General features: G+C 26.4%; 8 protein-coding genes across 8 annotated transcripts; 3 read left to right on the plus strand and 5 right to left on the minus strand.

The window, feature by feature from the left end:
* Positions 1–2,127: 2,127 nt before the first annotated feature.
* Positions 2,128–2,775, minus strand: VNE69_05178 (uncharacterized protein; the record flags this gene model as incomplete). Its single annotated transcript, XM_065473662.1, has 1 exon — positions 2,128–2,775. One exon carries the CDS (start codon positions 2,773–2,775, stop codon positions 2,128–2,130), a length of 648 nt encoding a protein of 215 aa, XP_065329734.1.
* Positions 2,776–10,034: 7,259 nt separating this feature from the next.
* Positions 10,035–10,643, minus strand: VNE69_05179 (phosphatidylinositol transfer protein; the record flags this gene model as incomplete). The annotated part of the gene is made up of 1 exon (XM_065473663.1): positions 10,035–10,643. One exon carries the CDS (start codon positions 10,641–10,643, stop codon positions 10,035–10,037), a length of 609 nt encoding a protein of 202 aa, XP_065329735.1.
* A 401-nt stretch (positions 10,644–11,044) lies between these two features.
* VNE69_05180 (exosome RNA helicase MTR4) lies at positions 11,045–15,304 on the minus strand (the record flags this gene model as incomplete). The annotated part of the gene is made up of 1 exon (XM_065473664.1): positions 11,045–15,304. The coding sequence occupies one exon, from the start codon at positions 15,302–15,304 to the stop codon at positions 11,045–11,047; it is 4,260 nt and encodes a 1,419-aa protein (XP_065329736.1).
* A 339-nt stretch (positions 15,305–15,643) lies between these two features.
* Positions 15,644–16,675, plus strand: VNE69_05181 (zinc-dependent metalloproteinase; the record flags this gene model as incomplete). The annotated part of the gene is made up of 1 exon (XM_065473665.1): positions 15,644–16,675. One exon carries the CDS (start codon positions 15,644–15,646, stop codon positions 16,673–16,675), a length of 1,032 nt encoding a protein of 343 aa, XP_065329737.1.
* A 1,323-nt stretch (positions 16,676–17,998) lies between these two features.
* VNE69_05182 (putative SP-containing membrane protein) lies at positions 17,999–18,730 on the minus strand (the record flags this gene model as incomplete). The annotated part of the gene is made up of 1 exon (XM_065473666.1): positions 17,999–18,730. One exon carries the CDS (start codon positions 18,728–18,730, stop codon positions 17,999–18,001), a length of 732 nt encoding a protein of 243 aa, XP_065329738.1.
* Positions 18,731–20,836: 2,106 nt separating this feature from the next.
* VNE69_05183 (U3 small nucleolar RNA-associated protein 21 (UTP21)) lies at positions 20,837–22,873 on the plus strand (the record flags this gene model as incomplete). Its single annotated transcript, XM_065473667.1, has 1 exon — positions 20,837–22,873. One exon carries the CDS (start codon positions 20,837–20,839, stop codon positions 22,871–22,873), a length of 2,037 nt encoding a protein of 678 aa, XP_065329739.1.
* Positions 22,874–23,055: 182 nt separating this feature from the next.
* VNE69_05184 (replication protein A 32 kDa subunit) lies at positions 23,056–23,712 on the plus strand (the record flags this gene model as incomplete). Its single annotated transcript, XM_065473668.1, has 1 exon — positions 23,056–23,712. One exon carries the CDS (start codon positions 23,056–23,058, stop codon positions 23,710–23,712), a length of 657 nt encoding a protein of 218 aa, XP_065329740.1.
* Positions 23,713–24,506: 794 nt separating this feature from the next.
* VNE69_05185 (uncharacterized protein) lies at positions 24,507–25,550 on the minus strand (the record flags this gene model as incomplete). Its single annotated transcript, XM_065473669.1, has 1 exon — positions 24,507–25,550. The coding sequence occupies one exon, from the start codon at positions 25,548–25,550 to the stop codon at positions 24,507–24,509; it is 1,044 nt and encodes a 347-aa protein (XP_065329741.1).
* Positions 25,551–25,584: the final 34 nt, after the last annotated feature.

Raw genomic sequence — 25,584 nt, forward strand, 5'->3', positions numbered from 1 at the left:
AGCGGAATAAAATTTTACTCGTTTCTTTGGCAGACCCTGACATTCTCAGAATCAAGGTCAAGTTGAGAGATTAAATCAAACTTTTACTTGATACTTGCAAAAACATCTCTACGCAGAATTTGGTCCAAATAATATAAATGGGTCTTATAATTGACACTGTCGTTTTTTTAATACAGCATCGCAGTACTTCTGCAGCAGAAAATCTCCATTTGATTTTTTTATGGAAGAAAAGGAAAAAACTTGTAAAAGCAGTAACAACGACGCAGAAAACAACGAAGAAAACTTGAGTTTTGAGTTTAGGCAAAAAATCTCTTAAAAATGTACAAAAAAAGTATCCATAATTCCATTAGTTTTTTGTTTTAGGCGATAATGTGATATTTAAAATGATTTTGATGCTAATTCTCAAACAAAAAGTTAAAATTAAAGTCTTTTTACTTTGAAACAAAAGAAATAATAGCGATTTTGTCTAATAATCGATTAAAAGTTAGTTTAATGATTCTGAAGAAATTGTATCAATGAATTTTGTAAAAAATAAAAAAAACGTAAAGCTTTGAAAAATTGGGTACTTGTTTTTTATTTTATGGTTAAATTCCAACTTATTTTTTTTTCTTCAATACATTTTAACATTTTTTAACATTAAATTAATATACTAATGCCACAAGTATGTGGCATTAGTATATTAATTAAAAAAAACGATTGAATTCATATGTAGATTGTCTATTTTTTTATTGTTCGAATAAATTGTTTAAGCTATCTAGATTGCAATCTTGGCATACATTGACCAAGACTAAACCTTGATATTCTCCAATTTATTGCAAATAATATTTTTAATTTTCGACAATTACAAACTCTCTTAAAATATCCGTAAGCATAAAATTGGTACTTTTAAACAGGGTGTATAATAATATATATAGTTTTGCTAATAAAATATTTAATTTATTACAAACAACTTATTAGATGAAAATATTAGTATAATTTTAAAATAGGTATTTAAATAAATATCAGTCGGAAATAAAGTTCAATAGAAAATTTGTAATTTTTTTTAATTCTAGTATATTCTATTAAAAGATAAATTTTTATAAATATTAGATAATAAAAGTAAAGAAAATTCTTAAGAATAATGTATTTTTATATATTTTATAATATTTTTTTTTAATAAATTCAAAAATCTTTGTTTTTGTGGTATCCATCGCTGAGAAACATGTCTAATCATTACTGTTTATTTTATTATTGTTACCTGGAGTTTCTCTCGTTGTCATTATCGTGGCTACTTAGGATAAAATATTAAAATAATTTTAGGAGGTGAAACCGAGAAATTTGGAGGGAAATACCTAGAAATATATTTTATGATATTTGGAATATTATAGTTATTAACATAGGTTTTTGTAATAAACATTATAAGCAACTCTAATTAGCATTTTAGATTTTTTCTTTTAACATTTTTTTTAAAATAAAAATTTCATTTTCTGGTAACCAGTCGGCTCGGGTAACCAGCTGGATCGCGACATATAATGCTAAGATATGAGCTCTAAAATCATTTAATTGTTAATATTTTAAGTATAATTAGATTAAATTGTAAAAGATCCTGCGTTATTCGTCAAGTCGACAAAATAACGTCAGAATGATCTCAATGTAGGAGTTCGGAGATATTCCAGATATGGGTATAACTACAAACAAAAGATCTCACGAATCTCAACCTATTTATAACAAACTTTAGAAAGATAAAATGTTTTTTTAGTTTTGTTTAAGGAAACAAACGAAGATATTTTGGACAATTCGATTACAAAACTTTGGCTCGATATAAAATTTATATAATGTCCAGATTCTGATAAGAAACATGATTTCTTTTCTTTTTCTTCTAATTAACAGATATATGAATTATAATACCACCTGTCTTTATGTATTGAAAGATCCTTAAATAGCATACTTTTTATGTAACCACAGTGGTATAGTGTACATTTGAATAAAGATCAGATGTAAAAGAAGAGACTTTGGTAAGTAATAATTATTTCGTAACAAATGGTCTAGAAGTACATTTTCAATTAAACTGTTAAAATTAGATTTTCTATGTATATGTTATCAAAAAATTTTAAAAAAATATTATTTTTTATTGTAGATGAACTTAGTTTAAACCTCTCTTAACAGCTTTATTCGTTCAAACAAAGATCCCGAAACATAATCTCCGAGAAGTATATACTTTTCTTCACCTTCGTGCATATATTTTATTTTATAATTGTAAAGTCTCTCTTTGATGTCTTCGCTACACGATTCTTCTGCTTCTATTCTTTTTGATATATATGGTTCTTTACTATATTCCTCAAATAATACCTTATATCCCTCTATATCTTTAATTGGAATTATTGCGTCTATTATAAGCTGAACACAAGAATTACGATACAGTATCTCATTATCAAATCCTGTTAACCCATTAATTAATTGATTTACTGAAATTTTTAAATCACTAAAATATTCATCTACGAAGCCTCTTTTTATTGGAAAATCCGAGAAACCAACATGCAGCCAACTAGTTATTTCTTCAGTATATATTTCGAGAGCTATTAATATATTTTCCCATTGCTCTTTCGTAAAATCTTTGCCTTTCGCCTTTAATAATCTTAAAGATTTATCAAAATTTAGATTCTTAGAAGACTTTTCAGTAATCCTTTCATTTTTGCGTTTTAGAGAAAAATAAATATATAAGATTAAAAAAGTACCTAAAACTAAGAACGTACTTAAGATCAAAATGCCTAAACTAAGTATAGAAAGATTATTCATACAAGGGTATTATAATTATTAATCATTTTATAGAAAATTTTTTTTGTGGACTCCTTTTTTTAGACCCTTTCAATCAAACACATGTCAAAAGCAATTTTCATATTGATTTGTTTTGACAGTCTCCTATAATGTATTGATGCCTGTCATCGAATGAATCGTCAAATGTATTTTTTTTCAAAAAAAATTGTATTTGCTTTTTTCCTAATATAAGTCGAAGGCGCACATAATGACATGATAAATATTTCCACTATATATATATATATATATATATATATATATATATTTTAATTAATATTCTACTAAAATGCGTTTCAGCCTGTCATATTAACGACATGTCAAATTACTATTTTCGTAAAGTTGTTTTTTTTCAAAAATTTTTAAAAAGTATAGGTCGATACTCAAAATGAGATTTTTTGTTTATAAGTAAACTTATCTTGTATAATATGTATAGATAATACATTACATCCTAGCGGCATACAGAATAATTAATTACGATTTTACATACAGGGGTAAAACACCCCTGTATGTAAAATAAATAAAGAGTTCTAACAATAAAACATTTGAAAATCTCCTTTAAATTAGTTCTGCAATTAAAAAAGCAAAAGTGTAATATAATTATTAAATAAGAACTACAAGTTATAAAAGCTACATCTACAAATTATATGAGTACTTTTAAATTTGATTGGTCTAGGATTTTATTTTCATCATAAGATATAAACAAATTTTACATTTTAATTCATTATATTTAGATTCTATTTTATCCAAGGTAAATAATTTACTAAATTATAAAAAAAATTAATTAACACTTGACATTATTGCAAGAAAATATAAATTTGAATATTTATAATCTATATGATGGTAAATTGTTTTATATTTTCTATTTTTATTATATCACTAAAATAAAAATGTCCATTAAATTTTAATTTGTTTCGTATTCTAAATTTTTGTTACATTTTTTGGCTAATATCAGCATCTGTGTAAAAAAACTGGGGGGGGGGGGTCAAAATTTTTAAAAAATTGCCCCTTTTTTAAAAAAACGAAGGGAATGATGAGCAATGAGGAAATTGAAGATTTTTATATATCTTTAACAAATAAGAAATACAATCAGAAATGTATTAAATGTGGTTGGGATACAGATATTGTATCAAATGAAACTGCTTACTTGAGGTGTAAGTCTTCAAATTGCAAACACAGATTTTCAATTTGGAAAAATTCTTTTTTTGAAAACACTAGACTAGAACATTTACTGATGTTAAAAATAGTAAATTTGTTGATATTAGGAATTAAAGTAATTCTCATATCAAAGATTTTGGGATGTAATGTACAAAATGTAAGTTACACCCTAGAAAAATTAAATAAATTAAAAATTTATGATAAGTATTTGAACAAGCTGAAACAGAAGAGCGAAAAAAGATATCATTGTAGAAATATATGAAAGTAAAATTGGCAAAAATAATCATCATAGGGGAAGATTAGTTAAGGGGTTTTGGTACTTCGGTATGGTGGAACGAACCGAAGCAAAGAAGATTGTATTCGTAATTTTAAAAAATAGCACAGGGATACATTATTTCCAATCATGTTTAATCATGTAAATTTTGAATCCGTAACTCATTCGGATATGTGGAGGGCGTATGCAACGTTAAAAAATCATTATGCGGACCATAGAACTGTGAATCACAGTCAAACTTTTAGAGACAGAGAGACAGGTGTGCATACAAACACCATAGAAGGGAATTGGAGGTCTTTAAAGCCTCTATACCTAATAGGTGTAGGACTTATGAACTTGCCGAAATATATTTAGTTCTATATATGATTAAAAGAAATGAGAGCGAAGACATCTTCAAAGCATTATTAAAATTATGTTTTTAATATATTTTATTTATTTTAAAGTTAATTTTCATGCATTTTTATATCTTAATTACATTTTTTGTTTTTTCTGAAGTTTTCTCTTCCCTTCGTTTTTTTAAAAAAGGGGCAATTTTTTAAAAATTTTGACCCCCCCAGTTTTTTTACACAGATGCTGATATTAGCCCATTTTTTAAGATAAAGTAAAAAAATCGAGATCCTCATATGCAAAACTGTGTGTTATTTTGATAAAAAGGCAGGCAATATGTTTAATTATTATAATTAAACATGTATTATGTGGAGAATCTATTTAAACTTAGGCGCTACTTAAAAATTCGCACCCCCCTAAAAAATACGTTCACTGAAAAAAAATTATTTGGTATAAAATGAGATAAAATCAAATTTTAAAGGATTTTTTTTCCGGGGGTGCGAATTTTTAAGTAATGGTATTTTGAACGTGAAATTTTTTTATTTTATCTATCCCTTATAATGAACATGATGATGGATGAAATGCTTCAATTCAATCCATACAATCCTATTTTCACTGATAATGACAGGGCAATCGACTACGGATTGAAGAACAACTTGTTATATCCTTGTATTCCCTGTACTAATGATCAGTGCAAAGGAATTATGTTTATTCAAAACATATCTTTGTTTTCTCAAGGAAAGGGGTACAAATGTAGCAAAAAAATTTGTAAACGAAGATGTTCATAAAATAAAGGTTCTAAATTTAAATCTTTAGATATTGAATTTAAAAAAAATTCTTCGTTGCATTTATTGTTGGTGTCTGTCATATACTAATTTTCAGGCCATCAACATGTGTGAAACTTCTAAACCAACATATATTTCTTGAAAAGAAATATTAATAGAAACAATTTCCAAGTGTTCTACTGTTGTTACAATGATAGGTGGAGTTGGTCAGAGGATACAAATAGACGAAACAGCTATTTGTAATGGAATTATAGTATCGAATCCGTCTAGTCGATTGGATTCTGAACCTGGAATTCAGTGGATAATAGGAGGTGTATTGGAAGGAAATTGTAGAGAGTTTTTTGTGGAACTAATACCCAATAGAAAATGGGAAACGATTTTACAAATATTAAAAAAATATGTAAAAGTAGGCACGGATATAGTAACTGATGGTTATCCATCCTATCCACGTGCTATAAGTGAATTTGGTTCTCACCATAGTGTGGTAAATCACTCTATGGGATTTTGTAATGAAGAAGGACAAAATACAAATTATGTAGAAAATATGTGGTCGCATCTTAAGCATGATTATAGAAAGCGTGGTGGAATAAATAAAATAAGAATTAAATGTTGGTTAGATGAGTTTAAATGGAAAAAAGAAAATATAGAATATTCAAAACCATTAACAATCAAATTAGCCTTCGTAAAAATAATTGATATTAGTTCTATGTTAAAGTAATTAAATTTTTGAACTTATAATATGTTATAACTGTTTTTTTAAATATTTTAACTTTTGTAAATTCATATTTTCATAAAAATATTGTTTTAAATATAATTTTAAGGGTTAAAAATATTTTTTTTATATAAATTTAATTGGTCAATGTAATTTTTTTTAGGGGGGTGCGAATTTTTAAGTAGCGCCTAAACTTACACAATATGTATCGTTTCCCCTAGATGATAATATAATGACTGCTTAAAAATTTCAGAAAAGTTACATAATTGTACAATATCTTTAATGTTCTAATGTTTATAATATTAACAATAAAAACTTTAAAAGATGTTTAATTGATGCGTATAAAGACATAATATTAAATCTGCAACCCTTATGCTGGAATTATTGTCTGCGTATTAGTATTCATGATTTATCTAAAGTGAAAAATGCTTTACAAGATTTATTATCCTTAAACCTTTCAGGCATACATATTTTTATCTTTTTTGATTTATCTGCCATTTTATCGTGCATTTTAATAAAACTATTTTTTGTTTACAATGTTTACTGACCAAACTCAAAACCATCGAGTTCATTGCCTTTTATTTATTTATCATATTTAGATATAAGCTTATAACAAGAAACTCGACGAAATATAAAATTATTCATTGAGAATTCTACATATCTAATTAGACATTTTATTTTTAAAATAACTATTTTTATAAATTTAGCATCGAAAATAACTTAAATCATTGCCTATAGTATATTCGTCCAATAGAGAGTTAGTTTTGCGTAATTCTATTCATTACACGTGCTCAATTTCAACAAAAATTAGACTTAAATGCATAAATCTATTTTTCATATTTTCAATGGCCACACAAATTTGACAATAAAAATCCCAACTGTTATTGTAATGTCTTTATTTTTTTGTGTTTAAGTATGAAAAATATCGAATTTTCGTAACAACATGCTTGGATGTTTAATAACTTTCTATAAAATAAAACTATAATTGTCTTTACAAATAATGTATTATGTTGGATAGTATAAGAGCCATGAAAAATTTATTTTTATGTATTTATTATATTAGTAAGCAGAATTTTATGTGAACTTCTAGCATTTTTCCGAAATTTTTTCGGCCCTAAAAAATTTCAAACGGCAGGTATTAATGCATAGAAACGCGTATAAATGTTTAAATTTTATGTTTTATATCTACACTTTTAGTAAAAAAATTTAAAAATGGATATATGCATCTTCAACTTCATTTTTTTTTTAAAAATTTTAAATTATTTTTATGTTTTATTATACTTTTAATATATCTAAAATGGATATATGCTCATTCGACTTCGTTTTTTTCGATTAATAAAATTTTTTTTATTTTTTTTTAAAAAATTGTAAATTATTTCTATATGTAATGTATCAAAAAATAACCATAAAAAATATTTATTGATATTTTAAAGGATTAGAATGAATTTTTTATAAAAATAATTTTTTTTACACATAGGATATGGCGTTTTGAAATTTTTTATTTTAAATATTCAAAAATCATTAGTTATTTCCACGATTGAGGACAAAATGAAACATTACATAAATGTAAAAAGTTTGGTAAAGAAAATAATCTCCACTACGCTCATGATTTGAATGGTTAGACAAAACAAAACAAACTTTAAAGATAATATTTGATCTGTTTGGTTAACTAAATTTTTATATAATTGCTCCTGGCTGTTGAAAAGAGTCCTTGAGGCCGTTATTAAATTCCAAAAAAGAAATGCATTAAAATATTTTTCACAGATTCCTTTTGCGGGTCAACGTATAGGGAAAACCTTTTAAGTATAACAAAAGCAATCAGCAGAAATTTAATATTAATAATTTAAACAAGTCGATTATATCATGCCTTTATATATAAACTTTAATGTTTCAAAACTTGATTAGATAAGCTTAAAATGGTTGTGGATAAATATGTAAATATTAACTATAATGAGTTGCTATGATCAAGTGACAGAATTATTGATTAAAATACGCAGAATAATTTTTTTCAAATAAAAAAGTAGTGTCGCATCGAAGAAAGCGTCAACAATCAATGTACAACATTGAGCTTTAATCTAAGCTCCATGGTTTCGTTGACAAGCAAGCTTGTGTTGCTTATTTATATTGTAAATTTGTTTTTAGCATAAATTATTATGTTTATAACATATTATTAAAGTAAAAAACTTTTATTGAATGTTTTAATATATAATTGAGATTTTTAAAGTGAATTTTACTAAATAATTTCCGCTAATATCAAAACACGTTCTAAGATATTGTAGTATATGCTCTTAATATTACTAAATAATTATGTTTTAAGCTGTAACTACTTTCTCTAGAGCACCAAGGATATGCGCCAAATCCTTTTATCACTAAAGTAACTTAAAGACAAACAAGAATCGCATTAAATGTCTCATTTTTAATTTAGACTTCTTTGTCTTTAAGATATTATGAATATCATTAGTTGTAAAAAAATAAGTATATCTAATTACCGTAGAGCATCATCTCTGTGGTATCTTTTAGAGACTAAAAACCCATAAATAAGAAATTACAGCATAGTATTATCTTATAAATAAAAAAAAAGAGGAATCTATTGAAGTGTTAAATTTTTTGCGCATAATAAACAACCTTATATGAAGTTAGGTATTAACTTTTAATTACTAATTACGTTATACAAAATCTCTTTTCGGATTTCATTTAAATTTAAATTTTAAAAATAAAATCGTCTTATGTATTGTAAATATACTATAAAAAAATGCCTAGCTATTTTTAATGAGGAATGAAAATTTTTTTAACTTTTTTTTTTTCTGTCAAAAAACAATATTTTTTTTTCAACATACAGCTTGATGTAATATGACAACCATAAATACCAAAAAGCTTTAATTTCTACAGATACTGCTATATTTGAGTTCTATTGTTATAAAATCAACTATTCAACAAATTTTTTAAATGTTTACGATTTAGTATATCTTCATGTACAAAAATCTAAGTATCGAAAGTGGTTCTCTTTCACGAAGTTTTAGGAATTTGACATATAGGACTTAGGATTTTGTACTTTTAAACAATATTTATTCACTTATTCTAAAATATAACATAGGAAAAATTTTTAGGCCTCAATATTTAACTCGAAGTTAATTTTAAAAATTACAATGAAAGTTTAAACTTTCGAATTGATAGAATCCAATTAAGACAAAAGGGCGTATATCATCTTCTTATAACAAAAGAAGATGATATATCTTAAAAAGTGCTTGGTAGGAGGTATAAAAATAAGATAACTCCATGTTTCAAATAATATTAACACTTGAAGAGGAAGATGTATTCTAAGAATGTTTTGAAATTAACATGATAGATTATATTTTTCATTATAGCTTTCCTTCGCTTGTTGCTTTGAATCTATTTATAAAGTCTTTAATCATTATGTTATTAGTGCTATCATGTTTATAATATATATATCGATACTATGCTAAGATCAAGTAATATTGAAGATTGAATTATAAGATTTTCCTGTGAAGTCCTAACTAGAAAATGTCGTACCCAATCATTTTTCGACAATTGCGTATTTGCATTGGCCACTAAAACTATTTAAAAACATTTCCAAAAGGGGGAATGGAAAGTAAAAATATCCAACTTGACAGAAAACTAAATAGGGTAGCAAGTTGCATTATTTATAGCTAAAAAATGTTCTTTTTTTTGTATCTGTGATTTTGAATTTAAGAAGCGTCAACCCTTTACAAGTTTATGTTTGTCATTGCCAGATTTAAAAAGTCTTATAAGATGCTCCTCCCTGCAATAGAGATGGAAGATTATTGTTTATGTCTTTATTGTAGTGGCGTGTGTAATAATCATGCGAAGAAACAATGCTTCTTCCATTTATTTGCGCTTGATTTTTTTGTCTATGTTCTGCTCGTTCATGCGGGTATTAAAAAATAAAATAATGTATAAATTTTTTGCCTTCTGTTAAAAACACTTGTTTATTTTAAATTTGTTTCCTTTAATTGAATATCTCGTGTTCTAATTTATCTAATTCTGTTAGGTTGGTATTCTTCCATTCTTCTTTTGTCCTCATTATTATATGATGATGTTCTATGAGTTCTTTCTTCATATCTTTCGCTATCTCATGGGCTATCCACCCCATCATCCAATTATTTATTTCTATATCCACTTTTTTAAATATTTTTATGCTTTCTTCTCCATTACTAAGATCTTGTACTTCCACTTCTTGTCCCGGAAAAGGGTTCTCATTTGTCAAATGTGTCTCCACTGTTATTTGAAATATTTCTTCATCAAAATGGTTATTTTTATATGAAGTATGAATTAATGAGTCATTATAATGAGATATTTCTGTCAATATACATGCTGCATCTGGTATACATTGTCGTACTATGTAAGGAATCTTAGAATGAAGATGAAGATGTTTAGTCGTAGACTCAACATCTCCCATTACATTATGGGTCAATGATTCTTTCTTGATCAATTTGATTCTGAAGCCTGAAGATTTGTCAGTTTTGTATTTGTGGAGAATGGCGAATCTGTTGGCAAGGTTGAATTCGTCTTTGTTGAGTGGTAAGAGAAATTCGAAGATGTGTGTTACCTTTGTCATGGGAAAATAAATTTGGTTTATTTTGATCGATGAGTTATTTTGTTTGTTTGCTAATAAACAAAACTTAAATAGACTTAAAAACCTAAAATAAAGAATATAAGAATAAATTCAATTTTTACATTTAATATATGCACAGATAATTTATACTTATTGAACGATATAAACGATAATTATAGTTAATATGTGCATATTTTAATTTATTCTTAAAAAACTCTTTATGCAGATATTTATAATTAATTTAAGTATATAATATGAATTATTTTATATTATAAGTAAGTATATCTTAATTTATGCATAAAAACTATAAATATTATATATATTTTTAATTTAAAACATAATAAATTGAAATAATATTTATGCATAAACTTAATTATAAATAAATTAAAATTATCTTTATTTTTTTATGCAAATATAGACTTAAATTTCGGGTCAAATATCCCATAAAATATGCTCAGTTTTCTGCTCATCTCACTATCCCCATCATATTTATTATACCACTTCATCATACTAGTCAATACACAGTGTATGACACTCAGAGATTTAAATAAATCCACAGACCTTATTTTATTCTCATTCACTATTTTCTGGACATTTTTCCCATTATAAAAGTCCAGTAAGTACGAGTTCTTAGGCGAGTCAAGACAAGGCACTTGTAAGAAAGACAAGATAGTGTGGATATTCCTCTTAGAATACATTTGTAGTCCCTTGAGTACGGGGCTGTACAAAGAAGAAGACGAGATTATTGACTGGTTGTTTATATTTTTGATAAAAGCGTAGACTGAAGAATCAAGAGGAGGAAGGACATGCTCAGACTCGAGAAGAAGAGGCCTGATCTCGAAGAGATGAGAAAGAGTGTTCATGAAGACTGAGGGCTCTAAGTTCACGAGGTTGTTTTCTAAAAGAAGGGCCAAAATGAAGATTGGGGGATCAGAGTCCCTGTTTGAGATTATGAGGTCATTCAAGTAGCTTTCCTTATGGAAATATTCCTCAAGGATTTTCATCTGTGAGTCCACGAGGTTTCTTCTAAGATCTTCACTGGTAAAAATATTCGCCAGGTCGTAATTTATTTTATTAATAGACAGTCCTTTTATATTTTCCTCTATATTTCTCATATCTTGTTCACCTCCGCTTACTTCTTTTTCTTCGTGGGAGAATGTCTGCTCTAAAAGAGGGTATTTTATCAAAGATTCCTTTATATCAAATCCTATGAAGCTTGTATTTGTGTACGTATACACCCCTTTTATATTTGGCAACTGAGACACCATAAGATTCTGCACTCTTCTCTGAGGGATCCCCATAAACACCACATTTCCTATAGTGTCAAATCCTCGTCTTCCTGCTCGTCCGGCCATCTGCTTAAAATTCAAAGGGTCCAATAAAAGACTGTCCCCTGCGAAGACCACTGTCCTACAAGGCATATTTATCCCAAGTGCCAGGGTGTCTGTCGCAAACAAGACCCTTAAATGTTTATGCCTAAATAATATCTCTGCTACATTCCTATATTTCTTATTTAATTGTTCATGATGCACTCCTATGCCCCTGTAAAACATGTCTACAAATTCATGCTTAGTATTCTTTATATATTTCGTCTCTTCTTCTAATTCGTAGTCTGTCACTTTTGTCATTGGATCTAAATATGAGAACTTTATATTTTTCTTGTCTGTTTTGTATTCAAAATTCTTCTCTGCTTCTAGTGACTCATTAATCCACGAATCTTTAGATTTTTCCTGGTCTCTGGTCCTTTTGTGTTCCTTTTTTATTTTATTAATTTCCTTGTCTTTTTTTATTTCTTTATCTTTTGTTTCTAAATTTTTATAAACTTTCAAGGCCATTTTGTTTATAAAATCCCTGTCTGTATTGAAAATTATACAGGGCAACATGTCTTTATCTTTTAAGTCATCCAGTAGGGTGTTTATATTTTCCAAAATGTAAGATTCAGAATATTCCGGGATATTTTCAAAGGCCTTTTTAGATTCCTTAGTTTGTAGTTTGTAGATCTTTTTTACTTGTTTTTCTCCTAATTCATTATTTTTTATTAATTCTTCAAAATATTTCAGAAGATAATTCTGGTACTCTTTTATATTTTTCCTTGTTAATATGTTTGATTTGAAGAATCTTTCTGGTACCAAAGGGTACAGTAATTCCTTCTGTTTCTGGTTTAGTACTAGACATAAGGAATCAAATAAAGATAATAATTCCTCAGGCAGGAAGTTTATATCGTTTCCAAATCCGAATTTCTTAATATGATCGTAAGAATAAGAAAAGAGGTTATTAATTGGGACTATCTTCTCAGAGTAAACAAAAGGCTTTAGATCTGCGTATCTCGTAGAATGCGACACAAGTTCGCATTCTCGATTTTTAGATTTTTCTATTCTTGAGACCCAGTCATAAAACCCTTCTAAATTTCCCAATGTAGCACTGAGCACTAGTAAAGGACAAGGGCTTAAATGGATTATTCTTTCTATAGGACTTCCCATTTCTTCTGAGCTTATTTTGTGTACTTCGTCAATAATAATATATTTAATCTTAGGCAATAAATTCTCAGGCGGGGAATTTAGAAGGGATTCTAAAAGAGACGGGATTGTTATGAGGACTTGACAATTATAAGGATTTGTAATGAAATCTTTCATTAATAATCCCTGTATGTGAGTCTTGACATTTAATTTAGGCGCGAATCGCGCGTAAATATCTGCCGAGACTTGATTGGCCAGTGCCTTCGTAGGGAGGCAGAAGATGACCATGTCTTTGTCACTGGTCCTTAATATTTTCTCTATGGCGTAAAAACAGATGAATGTTTTCCCCGAACTTGTAGGGGCTGCAATGATCGCACTCTTGTTCTCGTCGACTAGATCGAGAAGGCGTCTCTGCCAGGCGTCTGGCTCAAATAAAACACGGGGGTCTTTTTTAGATCCTAAATTTCTCTTGAGTTTGTCTCCTGTGTATTTTAATTGGAAACAAATGTCGTAGTCACTTGGTTTGGAGGTGTCCTCAGTAAAGAATTCCAAATTTAACTTATATTCTTCATTATTAATATCTTTTGTATTATGTTTGAATATTTTGTCTTGTTTGGTTATTTTCTTGTCCTCTGTTTTTTTCTTGGTTTTTGCTTTGTCTACACTACTAGTCTTTTCTTTGTCATCCTCTAATTCTTCACTCAAATCTTCTTTAGATTCTTCATTCAAATCTTCACTGGATTTTTCTAGTTTTGTCTCAATGATCTCGTGTACTGTCGCCTCAAATCCACAATCTATAAGTTTCTGCAGTACAAATTCCGTCTCTTCATTTTTGTCCAAATATTTCTCGCAATATTCTAAACATGCCAAATAACAGGGTACAATTTTCTTCTCGTCGCAATCTTCGCTTCTCTTCTCTAAATTCCATATATCTGAGTAATACTCTATTTTTAATAATAAAATCCTCTTATAAATCGACTCATTATTTGTTACTACATTTTCTAATAAAAACTTCTTATTCTGGGAATCAGAATTTCTATATTTTATATAGAAATTTCTAAGCCATAAATTGTCTTGTTCTTTCTGTTTCTCTTCTAATCTGATTTTATTTTGATTTATTATTTCTTGTTGTTTTTTGGAAATCTTGGATATTTTAGAAGGTTTGGATTTTATAATTGGGGCGAAAAGAAGTTTACCATTAAAAAGGGATTCAGCGGATTTCTGAATATTTTTTAAATGGATTAAATTTGACTTTTCGTTTAAAGATTTCGCGGAGACGAGAAAATCAAGTTCAACTTTCTCAGGAATAAATTTCTTTAAGCCAGTGGGATTTAACTTATTATTGTCTGAAACTGTATTATTCTTAGTAGATAACATATTGTTGAGATTTACACTATTTATATCAGTACTAGCACCAAGAAGCAATCGACCATCAAATTTGAAAATAAAGTCTTCTTGACTTTGTTTGCTTTGTACAACAAATTCGTACAATAATTCAACAAACTCGACACTAAGATATTTCTCATTAACTGAGAAAATCTTATCATCCATTTCAAAATCAAACATCTCTTCTATTTTTTGAAGATCGAGAGACTTACTAAAATTCAGAATTTCATGCTGAATTTTCTCCTTCACTTTGTTTATGCTAAATTTAAAATTTTCATTTAATAAATAATTATTAAAAATATCTTCATCATTATTTCTAATACTTAAAGGATTAAAAACAAATGTATAAATAAACGGAATTCTAATTTCTAAATTATCTAAAACTCCTACGTATAAATTTTTAAAAGCACATTTGTATAAAAAATCAAGACTTTTTAGAGAACTGTCGCCTAAAACTAGGGCAACTCTCTCATTTTTTATAAAATCATTTAGTTCTGAAATTTGTTTGCAAACAAACAAACTCTTAATAAACTCTATGCAAATTTTAGAAAAACAGTCTAAATCTGTATAATCAAAGAAAATAGAAATATCTTCAAACCCACTAGATCTTAAATTTGATATTAAAAAATTGAAACCATGAAATATGGTGTGTAGAGGTAAAGTTCTTATATCTAAATTGTATGTGGTACAGATGTAGGAAATCAAGCCATTGCCGTGGATTACTAAGTGGCCGATACCAGTAAATTGTAAGGTAATGTTTGTAAAAGAAGGGATTTCTGATTTGAAATATTTTAAAAAATCTTTATCATTTTCAGCTACCATTTTGGGGGTAAAAAAATGTGCATAAATTTACAAAATGAAGATCCAATGAAAAAAGATTTGAAAATTTATTTATGATTTTTGAGAAATGTCAGAGAAAATATGAAAAAGAAAACATTGTATTTTCAATAAAGAGTATATAATGAGACAAAAAATTAGAAATTTAGAAATAAGTTCTTCACATGACATATTTTATCTAGACTTGCTCATTTTAATATTTTTTAATTAGTCTTCTATTTTTAAATTAAAAAATGTCATTTTATTAATTTATTTTCTATTTATTATTGTTTTGTGTCAATTTGTTTATTTTTAATATGTGAAAAAAACAATAATATTACTATAATGATATTTTTTCCTCTACTCTTCATTACTGCCGAAATATTCAAAGTAAAATACCTAAATATGGACGATAACCCTCTTAGTAAATTTAAATTTGATAGACGGAAGTTTAAATTAAATGTAGATAATAAAAAATTTATCTTTACTAATGGATCAAAAAACTACATAACAAATCCATGTGTTTTCACGCTAGAACAAGAAGATTCTTTTGGATATTTGCGTATTTGCGATGAATATTTAGGTCTAATCTGTACACTAAAAGAATGTTGGAAACTTGAAAGTACCAAAGATACAGATCCTTATAGTGTAAAAATCGACAAATATTCATTAAATAAAGTGACAGCTAATTTCGAAAACTTTTATAAGTCAGAAATAACTAATATTAGTAAAAAACTGAGTGATGACGGGCTTATTATAAAAAATGAACTAAGGCTTGTCGATAAAAAAATTTTACAACTAAAAATAGCACTAATAAATGATTACGATAGATACAAAAGTCTAAATAAAAAGGCAAATGACGAAACATTAGAAATATTTGATATGACGAGAAAAATTTTAAACAGTTTAAAATTCAAAGATTTTATGGTCGACATCTTCTTGTCGATAAATCTTAACAGGACGACATCAAATTTAATATCCAGCAAGTTAAAAGATCCACTTACAACTCTTGAGTCTAAAATATCAAAAATAAAAAGTATAAATAATAAATTGTACGATAGTGATTTGATTATCTTAATAACAAATGATAAATTTAATGATAGAGAAGGAATGAGTTATTTAAATGGATTAGAAGACAGAGAGACAAAATACATAATTGTAAACCTTGATCAGGAAGATACAATATTTTATAAAGCCAAAGTTTTAGTACATGAGATTTTACACACACTTGGAAGTTCACATGATGAAGAAGGAGATGGATTTTTGATGGATAAAAATTTTTTAGATAAAAATGATAAAAAAGTCTTGTTGAGTGAGAAGTCTGTAAAAGATATTGAGAAATTTGTGATTAAAAACAAAAAACGATTATTTAAATAAAATATGATATATTAATAAAAAAACTAATTTATAATAAATCTCAAAAAATTTTAATTTTTTTTCCAAAATATAATTGTTTAAAGATAAGCAGCTTAAATTAAATGTAAAATCTTTTTATGAATACATTAAAAAATATATTTAACGAATTTAGGTAACAATAATTTTAATTAGTCACGCCATTTTAGACATGCGAAGAAATCATAATAGAACTTTTATATAAAAAATATTATGTGTGTGGCTGTAAAAATGAAATGTCAAGATAAATATGATTTGAACACTTTGTCGTTGTAAGTCTTATATCTTGTCTTTAGTTTGAATAAACATGAAGGTATCAAAGAAAACTAAACCCAAAAAAATTAGAAATTTAATTAATAAATCATTATTAGGACATTCGCATAAATTTTACATTTCCCATGTCGTATTGTTGTTTATGTGATCCATAAATATCTATCTAAAATAAAACAAGCCAAATTTGTTAGAAATCTTAAACGCATTTATTGAGTTTTTGCCAAATGTTGATATTTTTTTATTAATTTTATCAAGCAAAAAAAATATGTTATTGGGCATAGAAAAAGGATCAATAGTTAATTTCTTAATTTTTAAAAAAATTTATAAAAACATTCAATGGTTTTTTATACTAAAAATCATTTTTTGTTTTCACAAAATCAAGAAAACATAGCATGTATTATCCAAAAAACTAAATCGTATAAATAATTTTTTTTTCATTTCAAAAATTCGGCATCGCAGTAGCTTCAAATCTTAAGGTACTTTTTTTGATATGATTTGATTTACAGAAAGAATATATAAATTATTCTGTTTGATACCATTACGCAGGACTTTGTTTGGTATAAGAGAACCAAGATCAAAAATTTGTTTTATCTGTGTCGCACAAAACATGACTTTTCCCGATCTGACGTAGAACATGTCAAAATATTTTTAATCAAATATGAAAATACGATCGCAATTGCACAAATCGAGTTGTTAAATTGGAAGTTTTGTTGTGTCACATTAAAATCTATAAATTTTTATTATTTTAAACAGATGTTATATTTTAATATTTGAGGCTAAAAAATTTAACTAGTTTTCATCGTAAAAGTTTTAATAGTAAAGTATAATTTCAATCTATGTGGTGTAAAACAACCACGTATAAACATTTAATTTTTTTATTTTCAATCGGCTTTAGTAATTAACTTGTTAAAAAATAATTTTAAAACTTTTTACTATTACATTTAGAAATTTTACATTATAATTTTTTTACTATTACAAAGATAATTTTTATATTGTAATTTTTGTATATCGTTAACAATTTTATAGTTTCTTAAATTAATAATACAAAATTTTATTTAAACCCCAAATTACAACAATAAAACCCATTATTATTGAACTCATCATAAACATCGTAGTATATTTATAGTCAAGCATTTTGTCTACAATACTATTATTATTATTCTTTCCTTGTATTTCATAAATGTGTTTTATATTATCAAGAAGTAATTCATATTCACCATTTCTAATAATTTGATCGAGCAATAGATCGTTTTTTTCATTTGTTTTAGTATTCACTAATTTATAAATTGTTTGTTTAACATCATTTTGATTGAGTTCCTTTACGCAAAAATGTACAAAAATCAACGCTTTCCAGAGATTTCTAACACGATTACCAAGATCATATACTAAGATATAAGCCGCAATTTCCTTGCCAAAGCGCTTTCTTTTGTCATAAATTTCATACAGAACATCCAAAAATGACTCAAAGGTCATATCGTCTCTATATATTTCATATTCAACCCCATAAGTCTCTTCCGACCCTATTGATTTCATTTTTATTGGAAAAGTCATTTTGTCTAACAAACTCTCAAACATCATTTTTATCAAATTTACTTCTTCTCCCAGATTAAATTTTTTAGAATTGTATTGTACATTGTCTTTTAAAGCCAATTTGCCGAAATTCGTTAAAACTTTATGAATTTCTTCAGTGGATATTCCCATATTATTTGTATTGCTTGCTTTCGTTTTTTGCACATACCAAATAAATATTAAAGAAATCAATAACATATTATGGGGTCATAATTTTTTTTATTATTAGTCTGATAATATATTTTTTGCTTTATTTATGAAATTTGCAGTTTAGGTTTTTTTGGTAAATCTGTATATTATTTGTTTACAAAACAATATACCCCTCGTTATATTAAAAACCTTTAGTATCAAATATTATAAATTTGGGAATTTCTTAATCATTAGCAGTTATTATAAGAAAAAATATTTGACGTGTATGTAATTTTGGTTTTGTTTATTTTATAATATCGATTACACGGTGGATTATTATATTTTTTTTCTCATCGACACTATCAAACATGCCGTCTCCTCTTTTCAACACCAAAAGATGTTCTCTAGCAATTCATGAATCGTAATCTCTTTAATATAAGATTCATTTGTCTAGAATCTCCAAAGATATCTTGTAATTTGCTACATCGCTCAATTTGGACATGTGGAATAATCATATAATGTTTATCCATGCAACGCCCAATTTCTATCAGCAATTGTTTTGTTTTTTCGATAATGTGATATTAATATGAAATCATGTATTTTTGCTATTTCAAATGACCAAGTTTAGCTTTGTACATAGTATTTTAAGCTATAGGTCATTGTAGTTTTATTCCTAATATGAAGAATTAGTATGAGTATTTTTCAATATAAAGCTTGCATCAAAAAATTAACTTTTTTATGGACGATAATCGACATACACAATTTTTTTTTAGAAGAAGGAACTGTATAAAAAAATTTCCAATAGTGAACATTAGAAAAAATAATATTTACATCAACAAAAACTTTTTTACGCAGTTGAAAACTTTTAAAAGAACATTAAAATCCATTTAATGTATTTATGAATCATAAACAAATTTAATCATGTCGTAGTAATAAAATTCTATAAAATAAAATATTAATAAAAATATAATATGTATTATTAAATATTGTATTACTCAGATTATTTTAAATAGCAGGTTATTTTGAATTAGTTGATTTATGATATCTTAGATATTTTTAGCCTAACGTTTTAAAGTATATTTTGATATTTATGTATAAGCTCTAAAACTATAATGCCTCAATTTCTTGCGCAAAACTTTTAGAAGTCGACATCTCAGTGTTTGCAATTTAGATAGCCAAGTCCTCCAACTCAAAGGTCTTTAATTTGAAAAATATAAATTCTCGAGTCTTCTAATTCTAAATTATGAACGGCAAGAGATTTAGTTTCTTAAATATATCATGTATTTTGTATTTATTCATAAAACATGTTTCTATGCAATTCTTTTTTTTTAATAAAATTGAAAAAAATTTGCAAAAAAAAATCATACTTATGTAATGATATTATTTTTAATGTAAAAATACAAGCAAATAAAAGAACAATTTATATTATAAAAATAAAGAGAATACAGTATTAAAAATCTAATTTATTTTTCAAACACAAAATTTTCTAGAGCATATTAATCGCCAATTAAGTTTTATAAAAGTCTTAAAATACAAAGATGTATTAGTGACGAAGGCGTAATTATGTCGAGGGGCGAATATTCGAAGTATTAACACAATAATTATAAACACACAGAGATGATGCAAGAGATAACTAATCTATAAATTTTTATATTATGCGAGATACAACTCAAAATCGAAAAAAAAGACTCTAACACAAATAGTAATATGTCAATAGGTTCAAAAAATTTCAATTCCATAATATAATACTCTCATATTGTAAATTATTTTTTACATAAAGCGAAATCCCTTTGATTTGAAGTAGATTTGTTGTCGTAATAAACCGATTAAAAAAGTGTATTAGGCAAATCAACTGGGTCTTAATCCTATTATATAATATGCATGATTGATAATGTAAGTTACTTATTTTTATTATTATAAATTTATCAAAAATATATGCCGTTAAACAAATTGTTTCCCGCATACACACCAACCTCCTGGCAAGGACAATAAGTTTTTTTTATATAATTCAAATGAAGTTCTCAAATAAGTTTTTTATGTATATGGATTTTATTTTTAATTTTTATTATTGAATTTTTATTTTAATATGAATTAATAGAAAACCGTTATTAATTTATTTTTTAACGGTATTAGTTATTTTTCTTATTTATTTAATTTTTTAATACCCCCTTTAAAATGATAAACTCATTAGTCTACAAATATTACAGATCTTTAAACTGTAAAATCCAGAATGATTTTTTAATTGACAAACTTGGATCTACTAATATTTTCATTCTTCAAACTGACAATTCTTTTGCTATTTACGACATAGAGAAACTTAACACTCTTTTTATTGGTCCATACATTTCAGAAATGAATGATATGTATTTTTATGGTGATATCTTATACATTACTAGTAACGAGAAGCTTTTATTGTACAAAAGAGGAGTTTTAATTTACACACTAAAATATGAAGAAAAGATCAAATATGTGCGGAGGTTAGGAAATATTTTATTTGTAGTCTTTTTAAGTGGCCAAATGAATATTTACGACATATTACTGACTTATTCAGAAGACATGGCACTAAATTGTCATACTGAAGAAATAGGTAGGTTAGAAGATGTCATAAATATCCACCACCCTATGACATATATCAACAAATTTGTAGTAGAACAAAAAGATCAAATAATTATTTACAACTTTATAAAGAAAAAGATCGTGTATCAGCTCAAAAATATACAGCCCGGGTACATTAAAATCATAGATACTAAAACTATCGACCTTATAGGAGTTTTATATGAAGATAAAATCGATATAATAAATTTAAAACAAGATAAAATTCTGTACACACTTGACATTTCAACTGAGCTAAAAAATCAAAAAAATTTTATAAATCTTGATTTCTCCGATGATAAACTTTTATATGTGAAAGATGAAACACTTCATGTCTTTGACTTGATGAACAAATACAAAATCCTTAGTAAAGACGGTGTACAAAATGCGAAATTTATAGACAATCAATATTTATTAGTTAGTACTGGTACTGAAATATCAATATGTGATATAAACAACTCTAAAATCAATATAATAAAAAATAAAATCCTCAATGTACCAGAAATTAGAGGACTAGATGTTATTAATAATAAGAACATTGTCATAATATCTGATAATTCGGTGATTAGATACAATTTATACAATGATAATGACACTATGAAAATAGAAATTAATAAACATTCTACAATTCTAGATAAATTTAATGATAATAAAAATTCGACGAAACTTGAGAAATTTTCTGTAGATAAAAATAATGTAGTCTGTTATAAATATAATACATTGTACAGAGTAGATTTATTAAATAATAGATCTGAGACACTTTTAAGACATAAAATAGGGAATATGAGTTTATATAGAGATAGAGTTCTATTTTTGACTGAAAAATGTAATATAATGAACATTAACAGTAAACTTATACATTATAAATTGGATAAAAGATATGAAAATGTGCGATATCACAAAGATTATGTAATTTCTTACACAGATAACAAAGTCAATGTACTAAACTACATTACTAAAAAAGAATATGAGATTGAAATATCTGATATTATAAAAATAGATATAAAAGAAGAGTTTGTTTGTATACAAACAAAATCTTCTTTGCTATTTTATAATTTTGATGAGACAGTATATTTTAGAAAATATTCCATATCTAATATTTTAGACTGGGATATCAATAATAAAACTCTCTGTATATTACAAGAGTCCAAAGTTCTAATATACGAAATTATAAGTAATCTTCTTATAGATGAAATTTCTACTAAATCTAAAATGAAGTTTATTAGATTTAGTAGAGACAACTTTTTTATTGTTTTAGTGTCAGAAATCGATGAGATTTTGCTACTGTGCACTAAAGTCTACCAAGTTGACCAATATGATCATTTTGAAGATAATATCAATCTTGATATGTTAAATTTAGAATCAAATCCAGTATCAGCAAATTGGAATATTAATGAAATATTCAATATTAAATATAATGAATTTAGTATTAACGACTTGTTAGATGATATAATCTTTAACTTAGAGGATGATTATATAAGATATAATTTACTTCTTAATAAAGTTCTTAAGAAATATTATAAGGAAATAGACAAAGGCAAGCTAAGGGAGATATATGAAAAATATATAGTAATTAGTGATAAATACACTGAGAATTATATAAGATGCATTAAATATTAAAAAAATGCGTTATTAATTCATAAACTAAAATAAATTTAAGTTTAAAAGTCGTTATTAATTTATTTAAAATGAATTTAAAAAAGTAATAAACAAATTTTATATATTTTTTTATGATTAAATGAAATTTGATAAATTTATTTTTTTCCCCTACTTGTTTTTAAATCTCTTATTTTTCTTAGCCCATGTCCGATCTCGGCTATAATCCATCATCTCCCAAGAAAGAATACACTGGTATAAAAACTATAAGATCTCTGACTATTAAACAATTACAATCTGCTGAACACGAAGAAGGCTCTACTGTCATGTACGTAGACAATAAAGAATTGACAACATTCAGACTTATAGGATGGACTTGTAGTGTCAAAACCACTAACACTGGCAAAGTCTTTATATTAGAAGACGGGACTAGTGAAATTGAGTGCACAATGTGGTCAAATAAAACATACGAAGAATATCTTGCAAATCTTATAGAAGATGGCTTATTTATCAAAGTGACTGGTACTCTGAAAGAATATTTAGGCAAGAAAAGTGTAAATGTCACTAGTCTTTATGTTATCGAGGATTATAATGAAATGTTGTACCACATGGCTTCATCTGTGAAGGAGCATCTTATGAAAAAAGACGTGCCTGTGACAAATGACTTGCTGAAAATACAGAAAGATATTCTTGAATGTATAAGAAATAATCAAGACGATGACACAGGACTGCCTATAAACATTATACTTAAATGTCTACAGAACGAATATAATGAAAGAATGATAAGAGAAAATATTGATTTTTTAGTTGATAATTGCCACCTTATCATGGCCGACGACGGAGGATATAAAACTGTTAATTAAATAAAACTAGTTTATAATTTTTACAAAATACACATCTTTTATAATCTCAATGTTTTTTGAGATTTTATTTCATTGGATTCTTCAATAAACTTTTGATCAATAACAGCCCATTATTGTTTAATTAGTTGAACTTTATTATGTTATTTTAAAAACTCTTTTTTGTAAATATTTCATTGTTTTGGGTTTATATCTAAGCTTTATATGTGCCCGGTAAAAATTAGTTCCAATTACATCCTAGGCACATAGGAAAAAAATAGGTTTTTATTCGTAATGAGAACTAACAGTACGATGTATTTATGTTCAAACTGCTATTTAAAACCTTTTATTTTAAAAAATTAAAATTTAATTATATACAATATAAACATTAAATTCGCAATTATTTGCCAAGGAGTATTTTTCTTACGCTTACTACTTTGATTTATTTAATTTTTTTATAGTCGAAAAATATTCTCTTGAGGTTTTCTAAAAAACATTGAGCAAATATAAGTAGAATTGTTTTTGACTTTTCATTTTTTCGTGGTCTAATTACAAAGCATTACGCAATGATTTGTGAAAAAAATTCTTTATTTTTACAAAGCATATTTTTTCGTTTTAGCCGCCCTGTGATAACTAAAGCATCATGACACATGTCTTTTAAAATTTTTTAATGTGTTGCCACATTGACCACTTTTCCTATATAAATATCCTAAACATCATGAATTCTGACGAATAAAATTTTTAAAAAAAAACCTTTTGAAATTTTTTTATATAATAAAACAACTAATGTAAACAATAAGAATTTAATTTTGTTTACATCAGACATTCATCATATTGCGCCTGGCTTGGTTAAGGCTTTTTCTGTAACACATGTATCCTAAAATCACAGAAACAAAAACGATTATTAAACAACATACAAAAAGAACCACAACAGAAAAGCCATTCTCTCGACCAACTAGACGATCGTATTTAATATCTTCATTTATATCAATATAATCGCTGTAATTATCGTAAATAAAACCACTGTCTGTTGAAGGATATTTGTACCTATTTTTACAATCGGGAACAGTGTCATAAAACTCTGACAGATTATCAAGTACACTAACATATTTAGGTGTAGTTTCAGGAGATATATTATTATAATATGGTATGTTATCAATTATACTATTATAATCAGGAGTAACTGCCGGCATCCGACTAAAATGTTTTTCGGGGGAGCATTTGGCATTTATCAACTGCTCGTGTATTTTAAACGATTCTTCTTGTAAGTATTGCGTTCCATTTTTACCATAACATGCTTTAAAATGTGGAATAAGACCTCTACACATTTTATAAACAGGAGAAGGTAGATTAACACTTATATCAATTGGTACAAAGCATGTGTGTAGATTAATTATGCCTTCAATTGTCTTTATAACCGAGGTACTGCTATTTATTATATCCTTATAACAAAGTCGCAACATATCATGATATTCAAATATTCCGAGTATAATTTTATCAATAAAAGTTTTTTCTTTTCTTGACAGTGATCTCATTAATTTATTATCCCATTTCTTAAGACTCAACGTTTCCAAATATCCGTCGTATAATTGCGAACTTCTTCTAGTGAAGCTGTTTTTTGAAGTATCATCTTGTATCATTTTTTGAAAAATGTCATGGTTAGTTATTGTGTCCCATATAAGTTTAGTAAACACACGTACATGACATTCTGATAATTTATAAGTAACAATTCTGTAATCTAATTCTTCACAAATTTCATCGTTATTGATAATTTCTTTTAATACAGTTTCGACATTATCACTAGTATTTATAATACCAAACATAATTATACTTATATTAGTAAAAAATAATAAGAATTTCATTGGGGGCATAAAAATTTTTTATCAATATATAAAA

Source organism: Vairimorpha necatrix, chromosome 5, assembly GCF_036630325.1.
Source record: "Vairimorpha necatrix chromosome 5, complete sequence".
Classification (NCBI taxonomy): domain Eukaryota; kingdom Fungi; phylum Microsporidia; family Nosematidae; genus Vairimorpha; species Vairimorpha necatrix.